The 15,119-nt window shown below is 45.9% G+C and overlaps 1 protein-coding gene across 1 annotated transcript in view; it reads right to left on the minus strand.

The window, feature by feature from the left end:
* Nucleotides 1-15,119, minus strand: part of HADH (hydroxyacyl-CoA dehydrogenase) — a 50,273-nt gene that overhangs the window by 5,611 nt on the left and 29,543 nt on the right. The window contains exons 3-6 of the mRNA XM_047856863.1: nt 13,177-13,334; nt 9,310-9,436; nt 5,908-5,997; nt 2,050-2,122 (exon numbers count right to left, since the gene is read on the minus strand). Coding sequence (XP_047712819.1) covers nt 2,050-2,122; nt 5,908-5,997; nt 9,310-9,436; nt 13,177-13,334 — 448 coding nt within the window. The remainder of the gene's footprint in view (nt 1-2,049; nt 2,123-5,907; nt 5,998-9,309; nt 9,437-13,176; nt 13,335-15,119) is intronic.

The raw sequence follows: 15,119 nt of genomic DNA on the forward strand, positions 1-15,119 counted from the left end.
GAGGTGGGCCTCTGGGAGGTGATCAGGATTAGGTGAGGTCATGAGGGTGGAGCCCGAGGATGGCATGAGAGCCTGTGAAAGAGTCAGGAGAGCTGGTTTCCTCTTCCTGCTCCCCACCACGTGAAAATACAATGAGAAGTCAGCAGCATGTAGCCCAGGGAAGGGCCCTCACCAGAACCTCACCATCTGGAACCCTGGCCTTGGACTTCCAGCCTCCACAACTGTGAGAAATAAACGTCTGTTGTTTATATGCCACCCAGTCTGTGGTATTTGTGATACGGGAGCCCCAAATGACTAGGATGGTGTTGTACAGAGAAACTCTCCCCAGAGAGGTTTGGAAAAGGCCGGGCTAAACAAAGTCACGAGTGTCTTCACTGCACGACTCTGCTGCTGGACCCTGACATTCCCCCGGCTATGTGGGGGCAGGTCCGGCATGCAGCGTCTCCTCACCCTCCTGGACAACATGACAAATGAGTATCATCATGACAGACGAGAGAGGAAGAATCCAAGACAGCTTCAGGTTTCAAAGTAGAAGTGATGCAGTCCAGCCAGCTGCTCAGTGCACTGTGTGGGCACACGGAGACACGGTGGGGGGTGGCAGCTAAGCACCCTGCTCAGTGCACCAGAAGAGGGGGCAGCAGCGTGGGGCACGGGGACATGGTAAGGAGCCTGAGGTGTGTGACACATGGACCCCAGACATGACCCCAGACGTGACCCCAGCTGCTCTGGCTCACAGGCCCCAAGCAGCCGTGGGGAATGGGGCAAAGGGGCGAGCAGTGCTGGGCTGCTGTGGGCAGCACCACGGGCAGTCTAAGAACATATTCCCCTGGGGTCGGACCCCTTTCCGGCTTCACCTCACAGGTGGAATGTGATAGGGAGGATCACAGGGCCCACTGCCAGTGTGAGGTGAGCAAAGACCAGAAAATGCCTCTCAACTTACAATCAGATACAAGGTATATCTGAAAATATATCAAAGTGACAGTATGTTTCGGTGGGGAAAAAAAAAAAAAAAAACCCATTAAGAGGTAGATTACCCACATGCTACATTCTAAAACATTACATTAAAAAAAAAAAAAAACCTGCCTTTCAAAGTAGGGTAAAACACTTCACGCATTCTTTGAGGTGTAATTAGGCATATTTGTTGATAGATAAACACAGAAGTGTTGGTTTGATCTTGGAGCAAGTGTGGCAAATGCTTCCATAAAACAGAGAAAAGTTTTAATATTTAAAGCAGATTTTGAGGAAGCAAATGTGCTTTCATCTCTCTGGAAGAGCTGGTGTAAATATTTTGTTTCAAAAATGACATTCTCAAAGAGTGAGCATTTGTGAATGAAGTAACTGAAAACAATTACACTTGCTTTTTATCCAGTCCTATTAAGGCCTATTTGCCTCAGAAGCAGACATGATTGTTACCTCTCCAGAAATGTGGTGGAGAAGCTAGGCAGGAGGCTGAATGCCATTTTATAACCTTGGACTATGTCCTGAGTTTTATATTTCTACAACAGGGGAAATCATTCTTTGTCAATCAACAAGTATTGAGAAAAGCATTTTAGACCATTCTTAAGGTTTAAAAAAAAAAATGCATCGCGGCATCATTTACTAAGGATGGGAAGGTCCTTATAAACAGTCGTTGTCACTTACCTCCCACCACCTGTCACAATGTCACAAATTTTAGAACTTTAAGGAACTTTAAAGGTCCCCTAGCCCAGTGATTTTTACAGTATTATTATTATTATAAGCAGGAAACCGTTTCATCAAAAGCAGAGATTTAGGATATAAATCCAGGCTGGCCACACACTTGCTCTGGCTGAGGCTGTAAGGGGTGGGGGTCGGTTCCAGGGCCACATCTCAGAGGCTCAGAGGTCTCATAGGGAACCCAGGAGGCCCAGGGAACACTATGACAAAGGTCCTAGGGTCCAGGGTGAGGCTGGTTCACAAAGCTAAAAAATAGAGGCTCCTCCCACACTGTGTGTGGCCCAGCCTTTCCTACAGGGCCTGCTTGAGCACTCCCAGTGAGCAGGTGCCCCCAGCCTGCGTTAGGACAGCTACCTCGTTCATGCAGCCTGATCGCTTCCATGAGGTATGGCACCAGGAGACGGTTCACAATGAACCCAGGAGTGTCCTGTTTTAGGAGAGAAAAATAAAAGACAAGGGAATTTTCACTGAACTTAATCTTTTGTGAAGTCACCAGACTGCCCCTTCTCCCTGTGCATTGTATCACCCACATTTATCAAGCTCTGCATTTTCAAAATTTGTTTCAAAATACCAGCACAGCCCTATTGCTATCATACATAATAATATATCCAACAATTATAATACTTGAAAAAAATTTCAAACCTAGATGCCCCCACTGCAGGAATAAAGGCAGACAGAGGCAGATACGTCACTGGAAAAAACACAGCTTTGAAGGCAGGCAGATCTGGGTTCAAGTTTTAGTAGTTCCTGACTTTGTGACATTCTGAAATCAGTTTCATCATTTGTGAAATGGGAGTAATAATTTCCACAAGTTGTGAAGATAAATCAGAAAACACTAGCATTCTGTACACATGGCTCTATACTCAAATGGGAGCGAGCCCTTTACTCCTCTCCTCTCCCACATCCCTTGCAGGAATTTAGAGAAGGTGTGCTCCCATCTTGAACAACCCTCACAGGAGCGTTGCTTCCCGGGATCCCTGGAGCCATTCTTGGGCTACTCAGGATTTTCTCGTGCACCAGTGCATGGAACATGGCAGCTGAGCTGGGGACAGGTGCTGGGACAGACAAGCAGATGCCCTGACACCCGCTGGCCTTTCATGGCCCCTGTATCCGGGATGACCCTCTTGCACTGCACACCTCTTTCATCCACTTGCTCTGCATTCACATTAATCATCTCTCCTGGAGGCCTACTGTGGGATTTGATTCCACCTACTGATCTCTTTGGGGAACTGTGGGGCAGGTTGGGGTGGTAATTTTTTCGGTGGTATTTATGTAAAGCTGATTTCCACTAAGTAAATGGTGTAATTTTTTTTTTTAATATATGAAGTTATTGTCAAATTGGTTTCCATACAACCCCCAGTGCTCATCCCAAAAGGTGCCCTCCTCAATACCCAATCCCCACCCTCCCCTCCCTCCCACCCCCCATCAACCCTCAGTTTGTTCTCAGTTTTTAAGGGTCTCTTATGCTTTGGCTCTCTCCCACTCTAACTTTTTTTTTTTTTTCCTTCCCCTCCCAGTAAATGGTGTCATTTTAACAAAAGGCTGTGATGTTCCTGCAGACAGAAATCCTCACTCTAGCCCTGGGCCTTGGGTATCATTTCTAGCACACACTAGGTACTCCATAAAGGTCTGAATGAAAGATGGCCTGCCTCCTGCATTACTCTTACAGCTAACCTGACTGCATGCTGTGTAAGCCAGGCAATAAAGCCACAGGATTTGTACCTCCTTTTACTCTCTACTATCCCAGTCCCCACTGAAACAAAGAAATGAACAAACAGCTTTATTAGTGTATCCACAGTTATATTAACGAAATGATGCTGACTTTATAACTAGGGCGAAAGTGCTTTTCAACTTCAAAAAGTTTATCGCAAAAACTGAAGCCATGGTATATGAAGCACACATATACAAGGTTAGAAGTCAGAAGTACTCTGGGGAAAACATCTACTCCAATTATACATGGAGCTTTATACAAAGTTAATATCCACATAATGTGCGCACAGAGCTCAATAACCAAAAAGTGCTAAAATTCACAAAATATTCACACTTAGTAGTAACCAAAGAAGTACTCATTAGAATACAATAGCATTTTGCAAATAAGATTATCGGCAAGGGTTTTTTTTTCCCCATAATACTGATATTCAATGCTGGTGATGATTCAGACACATACACTCTCACGGTATTGTTATGTCAACTAGAATGTAAAGAGACATAGTCCCTTAATAAAGTAATTTAATTTTATGTAATTGTATACCTTAGACTTCTCATGCTCATTTATAAATGTATTTTGCTTACTTGCTATGTGCCAGTACATTAAAAGTATTAATCCATTTATTCCTGAAAATAACCCTGTGAGACAAGCACTGTTACTACCTTTACAGGGGGAGAGGACACTGAGGCAGAGCTAGGTTAAGGAACTTGCCGGAGGGTATACAGCTAACAAGTGCCAGAGCCAGGATCTGAACCCAGTCGTGCTGGCTCCAGAGTCCACGGCCTGAACCTTTTTACACCACACTCTCCTCACAAAGTTTCACTACAAAGAAAGACACACTTCCAGGTGCATCAATGTCATTCTGCAACTCTGGGTGTTGGTCTACTGCAGTCCCGCAGGCCACACCCAGCCCACAGCCTGCTTCTGTACAGTCTCACTGCAGCACTGGCCCTCACGCCCACTTGTACTCTCTGCTTACGCCCCCCTTCCAACAACAGAGCCAGGTAGTTACAACAGAGACTGTATATTGACCATCTGGCCCTCTACAGAGAAGTCTGCTGACCCTTGTTCTTTGTGGTTGCCTTATATTGTCTGGATGCTTCACTGAGAGCCTGAATAACTGACCAGAAAGCCTGCAGGTATCACCTGGGGAAAGAGCTCTGAAATGACATGACAGGGGCAATTTTATTCCTACCTCCGCACCTGCTGTGGCCACTCCAATGGAAGAATGGATCATCACTCTCCACAAATTAATGATTATGCTGCTAAAGATAATCACTGGCTGTCCCTGAACTTCCACTTTCTTATCCAGCTTTTGACTTGCTACACATCAATGTTCTCACACCATTACTACTTTCTGCCACTAACAAAGCATAAACCAGTAAGAAAGTGCAACTGTAACATCTGATGATTGCTGTGATTTTTTTAAAAATCCACACAATTTAAAACAAAACAAAGAATGAGTGTTTACAAACAAGATTCTGTAATAACAGTCCTGAATTAGGGGGACTACACATGAGTCTGCTCTCTCAGGCAACGGGGTCCACATCGACAGATGGCTTATTCAGAGATTCATGAACGATAGGAGTTTTCATAGGTTACTACAATTCTGTGACTTCAAACTGGAGAATATTTTAGAAAGGAAAAGCATACTGTAAGAAGAACCACAATGACAGAAAACTTTCAGGTCAGAAAAGTAGACGCATGCTTGTAAAAATCTGTAATGGTATGACACAGCCGCCAATCTAGAAAAACTGTCAAGCCACACAGAAGTGTAGCCCTAAGTTTTGGGAGGACTGAAGAGGAACGGCAGCAAATGGAGACTGAAGGAAATCAAAACAAAGTAGGTGACAGCAGCTGGGGTAATTTCACATATAATAACTGAATATCTCAAGAAGGGAAAAAAGCCCAGAGGCATGCTTCCCACTCGGCCATGCTTTTTAATGAAAAACAAGACACGAGACAAAACCACAACACCGCATCCCTACATCCCTGAGAAACAGCTTCATTCACACTACCTAGGGGAGTGGGCTCTTCCTCTCTCATCACATTCCTAACCACCTCTCGTGTTCTTTCACCACGTGAAGCGCTGGTTTTCAGTTCAGGATGCAGGATGCATGTGGCTACCTGGCTGTGCCTCAAACACAGGCTCCTGGGCTCCCCTGAGCCCGCAGGGGCTAAAGCCAATAGGGTAACAGAAACCATTTATGGAAACACAACAACTCATCAACAAAGGCCAAGCCCCAGAGAGAAGTTTTCTATTCAGCTGAAGCTCTGGCTCCACTCAGACCTCAAACTATCTACCTCATGGCCTTGGGCAAGGCTTAGGAGTCTGGCTCCGCTGCTGGCAAACTAGAAAAGAGCCCCAGCTTGCTCTCTGCAGCCCACAGACAGACCTGTCGTTAAGAGTTGCCCAGCTTTCACATCTTTCTACAGAAGAATTCCACCCCAATAAGTCAGTTCTGAGGAAAACCATCCCCCTTCCCAAGGTACCTATACCCTACCTTACAAGAAACAGGATGCTTTCCCAGGGCTTTGCTGAAGTCTATCAGAGATTCAACTGTCTTCTGGCTGGTCATTGGTGTCTTTATGACCTGGAAATGCAAAGCAGAGAATTATGACCAGAAAGTTAGCAAACAACTGCAGTAGAATGACTCAGAGAGAGATTGATGTTAAATATCTACACACAAGGTGGCAAAGTAATTTGAGTTACAGAATAGAAGGATCTCAAGTCAGAAACAAAGAGTTTAGCAAAATGTTCACCTTAAGACAGTGAAGTACCACACAGAATGTACAAAATCAAGGCTTAAAATATATATGTGTAGGGGCGCCCAGGTGGCCCAATTAAGCATCCAACTTCAGCTCAGGTCATGATCTCGTAGTTCGTGAGTTCGAACCCCACACTGGGCTCCCTGCTGACTGTGCAGAGCCTGCTTTGGATCCTCTGTCTCCCTCTCTCTCTGCCCACCCCCCTGTCAAAAATAAAAATAAAACATTAAAAAAAAATTTTTTTTTTAAACAAAAATATAAATGTGTATGTGTGTAGGAGAGTTTTACAGACTTTGTCCCTGTGAAAGACCTGGGCTCGAATCCCCATCACACCATACTGGCTCTGTGACCCTGGGCAAGTTTCTTGAAAGGACACTGAATTCACTCTATGAGCTCAAGGAGTTGAGGTCAGGCGACAATGGAATTAGATTAGGAGGAAAAGCATTAAGTGCAGCTCCTAGGAGGTATAAAGTGCTCAGTAAATGCTGGCTTTTGTTACTCTTTGAATTGCTACTGTCAGTTACTTCAGGGAGGTAGGCAGAAGTCTCCAGAATATGAGAACTGCCCTTAAAGTACTCTGCCTGAAGTACCACTTTTTCTTAGTCTGGATGAGGAGGGTGTGCCCCTGCCCCAGGAGAGCACAGTCACAGGTCTCTCTGACTCTAAGATGAGTATTCCGCCCCCCAGCAGTCCACCCTCTCCCACAGGCACCCCAAAGCCCACCGGCTTCTTTCGCATCAGAACAGGCTCATCCCACAGAGGGAAGTCTTCATTTCCAGCAAACAGGGGCCCAAAGCTGGGCCTGCCTCCTGATAGGCCCTGGGCCCATGAGGTGCCGTGCCAGGGGTATGACCACCACCCCACTCACAGTGGCCTGGCCCTCCAGGAGGTGGCACCAAGCACCATGCCGGGCAGTCAGCCCCCAGGACACATTTAGAGAATTCACCCGTCAGGAACTAGATTTTGGCAAAAAGAGAGAGACCCAGGTTAATTTATTTAAATGCCAGTTAAGGAACTTCAACAAGAGTCAAAGCAAACAGGCTTGGCTTCTACATTAGACCCTTTATATGAGGTCAGACAACTCTGTCAGCCCCGCGCCTCACCTCTCTACTATGCAACGGGGTAATGATACTTGACACATCATCCATCTTGTAAGAGGGCTGTGTGGCTTAATAAGCTAGTATCTGTGCAGGATTAAAGGTGCTCTACAAATGAAGAGAATCATCATCGTCCACGTTTAATGTGATCACAGCTTGGGGTGTGGTGGTATGTTAGGACACTAAGGGAAGTAAAGGAGTAGCACAGAAAAAAGCACCACGAAGATGGGGAGGAGGGATGGGATGAGATGGGCCAGAGGTCTGCTCTGCAAACACCATAAATCAAACAGCACCAAGAGTTTTTCAAAAGGAAGTGTGAAAAGGTCTCCAACAGAACCCCATAGATTGAACTAGGACAAAGGTTGCTAATTACAGAGTTTCAAACATAATTTGTCGGTTTAAAAGGAGAATGCATATTTAACCACCCATTCAACAAACAGCAATGTTATAGATATTCTGCTTATAGTTCCAATATAGACTGGAAAAAATATATACACACATATATGAGTCCAGTCCCAAGTAACGAAGAGCTTCTCAACTCAGGATATGATTCATTTTCATGCTCACCATCAGCAACACATATGCAAACACCCAAGAATAAAAAAATGAATAAAGAGCACTTTTAGAAAACATTTTCTAGAAAATGGTAACATTTGCTAAGCATTGGCTGTTAACAACCAACGTGCTACATTTCCAAATACATAGATGGACATTATTAGATAAATGCAGTTGAAAACAGCATTATTACTGTTTGAAGTAAATCTATAAAATGTGTCTTTATCTCTAAAACACATGTACTGATACAGTAACTAAAGACAGTAATTAGATCCTAAGCACTGAAATGTTGAAAATCCATTCTGTCTCTTTGCTCTTTTCTGCATAAGGATAAATGAAGTTTCTTTCATTCCCCCCTCCCCTCCAATCCTTAACTTCTTCAAAAACAGCCAAAGTGGGAGTACACTGGAAGAAGCTGAGAAGCAACGTTAGCGGAACGGATAAATTCCTATCGCAGATGGGTCAAGAGCTGTCTAACCACAAGGAAATCTATAGTCATCACTCAACTAGAGGCAAAAGCTTACGGGGGGTGGGGGCGGGGGCATGCAGGATGAAGGAGGGAAAGCGCTGGGAGGAGAAAGCAGACCCTGAGACTCTCCCAGGGAGCCCCGGAAACCTCCCCCCACCCAGGTCTGCCTGGCTCCACATCCCCCACACTTCTCACGGACAATAACTCTTCAGCCTCAGAACAAATGCTTAATAGCGCTGCTCCTCAGACCCTGTAATTAGCCCCCTGTAAAAGGCACGCTGCCACATTTCAGGTGCAAAGTGTCTATTGTGACTTGTCTCCAGGTACCCAAGTCTCCAGGCAAACAAGCAGAAGCAGCCCAAACAGGATCACTGAGGGCCCACTCCCCTCCATCTCAAGGGTCTGTGGTCAGGAGGTTCAGGCTACCGGGGAGCTGCTTTAATAGCTGTGATCAAAACACATGGGAGGTGTGCCTCATCTGAGGACAACACCAAGGCCCTGTTACCTGGGCCAGAATTCACCTCAGGAATGATGGACAAGGTGGTACAGCAGCTCCTGTGTAAAACCAGGCTAATAAAATTCCATTTACAGCCTGGAGCAAACTGACCCCACTGAGACAGTATAAACACATGTGGCTCTGCCCTCTGTGGTCTCATCAAGCCAGTCGTCTTTAGTGCTGTCTTCCCAGCCAGATGCCTCTCTCTGCACTACCCATCAAATACGGCGCAAGTAAGTACATGACACTTCACAAAGCTAGCAGCCCTTCTGGCCATCACTGGTCAGAACACCGGGCTGCAAAGGAACAAAGCACAACAGCCTTCCTAGATATTAGGTGCTCTTTCCTCTTCTGGCTCTGGAAGGACAGACTGCGGCCACAGAAACTCAAGCACAAAGACCATCTTCCGCCCTCCCGTTCATATCCACCCAGAGCAATCCCCGGTAGCAGCCAGGGTATGGGGCAGAGAACAGGGCTGGGAGAGCTGGCAGAGCCAGCAGACACGCGTGAGCCCACTGACCTCCACAAGCTTCATCATGGGCACTGGGTTGAAGAAATGGAGCCCGGCGAATCGGTCCTGTCTTGTGGTGGCATTGGCTATGTCTGTGATGTGCAGAGAGGAAGTGTTGCTGGCAAAGATTGTGTGTCTGTGGAGAGAAAGATGACGGAGTGTCGGAATGAGTCCCATCTCTGGAAACAAAGAGGACTGCTCTGGGTGCAACTGCACAAGGCGACTGCCTGCTGCCCCGATCTATCGTCCTGATCCCTGGAGGAAGTAAGGGAGAAGAGATCTTTATCCAGGAAACTGAAATCAAGTGACCAGTTTCATTCAAATTCTGAAATTTTAAATTAGGTAATTTAAGAGCTACCTGTTCCAAAGGTATATCTAGTCTTTACCAATCTTTCATTAATTTTAGGGAGAAACATTTCTCTACTTTCACTAGTTAATTTTCATGATACGTAGGAAAAAAGGAGGCTACTACTTAACCTCAGTCACAAAATGAAACCTCAATGAGCACACACTAATGAAAGAAAGGGTGCATCAGACTCTCAAAATAAACAAAAAAATTGTAAAGAAACACCTGAATCCTCAATGAGAAACATCAGATGAAACAGATGAGAAACATTAACTAAGATCTTTTCCCCTCAAGTTAAAAGTTTTAATTTTCCACTTAAAGGGAATTAAAATGCAAACAGAAGAAAACCAACATGGTCCAAAAAATGTTTTAAAGTTACACGGATAGGTCTGGGGAAGGAAGGAGACATGTACATTGTAAACATAGTTCTAAGTATTGTGCTTATAAAATCTCTTCAAACAGCAGTACCATCTTTTTTGTGTGTTGTATAATATTAGTTTTTAAGAATCCATATTTATTTAAACCAAATTCAGTTTTTAAAGACCACAGTAAAGTGGGGTGCCAAAGGTATTACAGGCAAATCTTCAAAGACTTCTAGGCTTTCCTACAGCACCACCTTGTGGGTAAACATACATAGAACCGCCTAATACTATTTAGAACCATAATGGCCTGGTCAGTGCATGAAGGAGAGTGGTCCCTTACTGACCAGACTGGGGTGGGAGTGGGGGGTGGAGTGGGCAGTGTAGCCTACCCAAAAGGCAAAACTAAATCTGTTTGAAATCAGAGGTGAATGGGAGAGGAGGGGACAGGAGAAGAAACATGAGTGTGGCTGCACTGCAGCATTGTTAGGCTGCACACCAGGAACCACAGCAGCAGGGCCACCGCAATCCAAGGCTGTGCTAGCAGGGGCTGTTATCCTCATAATGCAGAACCTGTTTACAGCACGACTTGAAGGGCAACTTGTCTGCAAAAGGGAGAAATGAAGGCATACTGGAGGGCACATTTCATTAAACGAGCCCAGTCCCGAGTGTCTCCCATCCAAGGCTCTCCCAGCATGTATTTGACCAGAAGGGGAAGACACCTCTTCCTCACACACCTCTCCCAGTAGGGCTGGGCCAGCTCTGCTCCTATCAGCTCTCATACTGCCCTCCTTCCACACAAATACTGTGTGTGGACAGATTAAACATACAGGGTTGTCTTATCTTCCACAAAAAAGTACACCCTCACCATTTTCCCTGACACACTTGACTCTTGGACACTCTTTGGTTTTTCCCTAACACTCAGGTACCCAAAAAAACTACTTTTCTCTTAAATGTACTTAACAGAAAATCAGTAGCAAACATGATGATCATTAGCAACGCCTCCAAGCCTTAGTATGGAGAAAGCAAGAGGGGGTGGGGGGCGCTGAGGTGGACTGGAGAGTTCATACTTTGTTGGAAGTGGAAAGACAGGACTCAGCTGGGACCGACCGTGGGCTCTGGCCAAACTTTTCATCGGTACTTTTTGTATTGCAGTTAGGAAAGTGATGTTCTTTTCCAGGCTGCATCAGGGCTTCCACCTGGAACTCTGATGCTAGAACATATTCTAAACTCCTGCTACAGGATTAACTAAAACTTAACAGGAAAGTATATCTCAATCAAGCTGCCTAAAAAAACAAAAACAAAACTTAGGAGGTATTCAATAAAGGTGGTCTAAAATGAAAACAAGGGTGTAGAGAAGGACAGCTGGTGTCCAGAAGCAGAGTCACATCCATGGCGTGCCTACTCTGGTGTGCCCTGTCGCATGCCACATCTGTTGTACATCAACCTAAGTGAGAGAGCCTAGTACAGTGCCTGACACACAGCGGGCACTCAGGAAATGTGAGTCCAATTGATTAATATCCTCAACAACCCTGTGCAATAGGTACCATGACCCCTATTTTGCAGATTACTAGGGAAACTAGTTTTAAGAGGGTTAGAGCTGGGAAGGTCTTGGAAACTATTTACCCCTAACCCCCCATTCCAATTACAGATGATAAAAACTGAGGGCCAGAAAGACTTCATGACCGTCCAAGGTCAGAGAGGAAAGCGGGGGGGGGGGGGGGGAGACATGGCCCCAGGCCACCTACCTTTCCCCTAACAGTCCTTCCATTACTCACACTGACATGAGAGGGCAGTCAGACCCGTCACTGTCACGAAAGAATGACCATCATTTCAATAAAGGCCAAACTTCTAGACTACACCTTTCCTGGGGTGGGAGGTGGTTTATTATCTTAGAGGGCTCCCTGCTCACTTGGGAGCCAATACCTGGACCAAAGAATTTTCTGTTTTTGCAGACCCTAAATGTCAATGTGAAGAGAAAGAGCACACTGATCAGCAGAGTGATACAAAGGTGACAGAAAGACAGGTGTCTCCTCTTTGTCAAAAGCAGGGCTTCTCCGGATACCAGGCCATACAGCTAAGAGGGCTCACGTTCCAGCAGGCTGGGATGCCAGCGTTTCTCTGTAACTGCTGCTCGCTGGCAGCCTAAGAATTGCTTTTGTCATATAATCTTATTCTGACTTTCAGTTCTAACCAGGAAAGGTGAAGTGTGGCTAAGCAAGCCCCAAGGAGAGTGTGAATAAATCAGCCAGGTGTCACAACTGCCAAAAGCCAAAAGTCAAATACAACTGAAGGTCCCAAATTCTGAGAACGAGAGCTGCACACGCGCAAAAGCTTGCTGACACTCGTTCAGACCGCCAGTTCTGAGCCCCAGGCGCCCGTATGCCTCACCTACGTGGGGCTGACTCCCCTCTCCCACCCTTTGCCAGGAAGTCTGGGAAGAACTCAATGCTCCCGTAATGCTCCCAAGTGTTTTGACTTAATCCAGATAAAGCTCAAAACAGGAGAGCCCAGGGAACTTTGTGTAGACAGAGAGGCATTCCCTTCAACTACACCATTCTGGGGCACCTCGGTGGCTCAGTCGGTTAAGCGTCCGACTTCGGCTCAGGTCATGATCTCGCAGTTTGTGGGTTTGACCCCCACGTCGGGCTCTGTGCTGCCAGCTCAGAGCCTGGAGCCTGCTTCTGATTCTGTGTCTCCCTATCTCTCTGCTCCTCCCCTGTTCATGTTGTATCCCTCAAACATAAACATTAAAAAAAAACAAAAACAAAAAAAAACCACTAGACCATTCTGAAGGTTGTCCTCAAAAAAAGTAATTTTGTCATGAAACTACTGTAAGTTTCCTCAGCAGACATCTGAGGACATGCCCAAGCTCTTTGTCCTCTGGCCTGGGAGGGCCCAGGCAGAGGACTGTCTCTGAATGGACCCTCCACTTTCCTGTGGGAAATTCCACCCTCATTTTGGGACAAGGATCAGACGGAGGCAGCTCAAGCCTTGGGAAGCAGACAGGGAGGATGGAGAACAGGGGAAACAGTGTCAGGTCTTCTGGAAACAGCTATGTGATATTAAAAAGAGAAGTGGGCTTAGTGTCAAAAGACTCCCTCCTGGGAGAAAAGCCCAAGCCAGGGAAGGGAGCCCTTAAACCAACAAGAATGCCCAAGGGTCACATACTCAGAGGCAAACTTGTCCAGCCTCTTGAAGAGCTCGTTCTTCACCTTCAGGTTTTCCACGATGGCCTCCACCACCAGGTCTGTGCTGTGGACCACAGATGCTGCATCCGTGCTGGTTGATATGCTGTTCAGGGTCTTCTCCACAAATTCATCACCCGCCTGACACAGTGGAAGAAAGGAGAAGAGAGTATTCACCAGACTCACCAGAAAATGCTGTGATTTGCTGAGGCAGGAGAGAGGAGGGTGAGGACAGGCAAACACGCCCCAGAGGCAACTGGAATGTGTCCTGAATTCTAAGAAAACTCCCTACTTTTCCGTTTAGGGACGATGGCATCTCAGTATGCTTCTAGACACCAGGGCAAGAGTCAGCCTGGGAACGTCCCAACTGCTGGTCAGCTATCACTGTCGTGTGCAGGTCATAATCCTTCACTCTTTGTCAGCTCTATTCCAGTTACTAAATGGTCCACCTGCAGCACCTGCATCGGCCTGCTCTCTATCTGTTCAGTGAGTGAGCAGACTGCCATGCACTGTTCCAGGAACAGGCTTCCAGGGAGCCTGGAAAGGAGTAAGAGCTTAGCTCAGCAACATTCATTAGTCTGAGAGGTGATGCTGACTATTCTTTTTTTTTTTTTCCCCCACCATGAAGAGAGAAAGGCACAGGTGAAAGAGGGGCAGAGAGACAGAATATCCCAGGAGGGGCAGAGAGAGAGAGAGAGAGACAAAGACAGAGACAGAGACGGGGAGAGAGAGAGAAAGAGAGACAGAGAGAAGTCGGGCTCGTGATCACCCAATGCAGGGGTCAACTCACAAACTGTGAGATCATGACCTGAGCCGAAGTCAGATGCTTAACCGACTGAGCCACCCAGGTGCCCCTGACTATTCATCTCTAAGAGAAGGCAAACAGGGCGCCTGGGTGGCTCTGTCGATTAAGTGTCTGACTTTGGCTCAGGTCATGATCTCACGGTTTGTGAGTTCAAGCTCCCCATCAGGCTCTGTGCTGACAGCTCCGAGCCTGGAGCCTGCTTCAGATTCTGTGTCTCCCTCTCTCTCTGTCCCTCTCCTGCTGGCACTCTGTGTGCATCTCTCTCAAAATTAAACATTAAAATTTTTTTTAAGAGAAGGCAGAGAAGAGCTGAGTGAGGGCAAGAGAGGGTAAGAAAGCCAAACTTAGCAATCCTTCTTCAAGTAATAATTGCCCATCACAAACCAGCAACTGGTGTTGCAAAAACATGCCAGACACAGCCTCCGCTTGCAGAAAGCTTGCAGTCCCACCTTTGTCTCATCTGTGACTCCAGATTTCCACAGACATACGTCAGAGCAGAAGACAGCACCTCTAAATATATTCAGTAATTAGTATCAGCCTCTCTCCACTCCCCAAGAGCAGAACAAAACATAGATTCCTAGGCCCATCTCCAGAGATTCAGATTCAGTAGGTCTGAGGTGGTACCTGGAAAACTGTTTTTTAGAAAAAGATGCCCCAGGGATTGTGATATAGCTAGTAGACTAGTCAGCACTTGAGACGTCTGGCCCACATAAAGCTTGGATTGTGATAGATGATGTGATTTCAATCAAATTGCTAGATCTGTGAGAGGACAAAAAAATGAGAAAATGAATAAAACATAGTAGTACCTGCTTTCTAGAGGCTCATAATCTAGTCAGAAGTCATGTGTAGGCACAGGAGTTAAAGAATCTAGGAAAGTATTGTGGGTAAAGTTGGGTGTGGGCATATCCTTTATAGGATGGATGGATTTCTACTGGTGGAGATGGGGGACAAAGAAAAGACCATATGAATGAGTGAGCTCTGGGAGCTTTTTATTTGGAAACTATCAAATGTAAAAATGTTCAAAGACTAGTGTAATAGTAGCAACTGTAATGTAGATCAACCTAGATTTAATAATTGTTAAAATTTTGCCACATTTGCTCATTTGTCTTATCTTTCTTTAC

The sequence above is a fragment of the Prionailurus viverrinus genome, chromosome B1, assembly GCF_022837055.1.
Source record: "Prionailurus viverrinus isolate Anna chromosome B1, UM_Priviv_1.0, whole genome shotgun sequence".
In the NCBI taxonomy this organism is placed as follows: domain Eukaryota; kingdom Metazoa; phylum Chordata; class Mammalia; order Carnivora; family Felidae; genus Prionailurus; species Prionailurus viverrinus.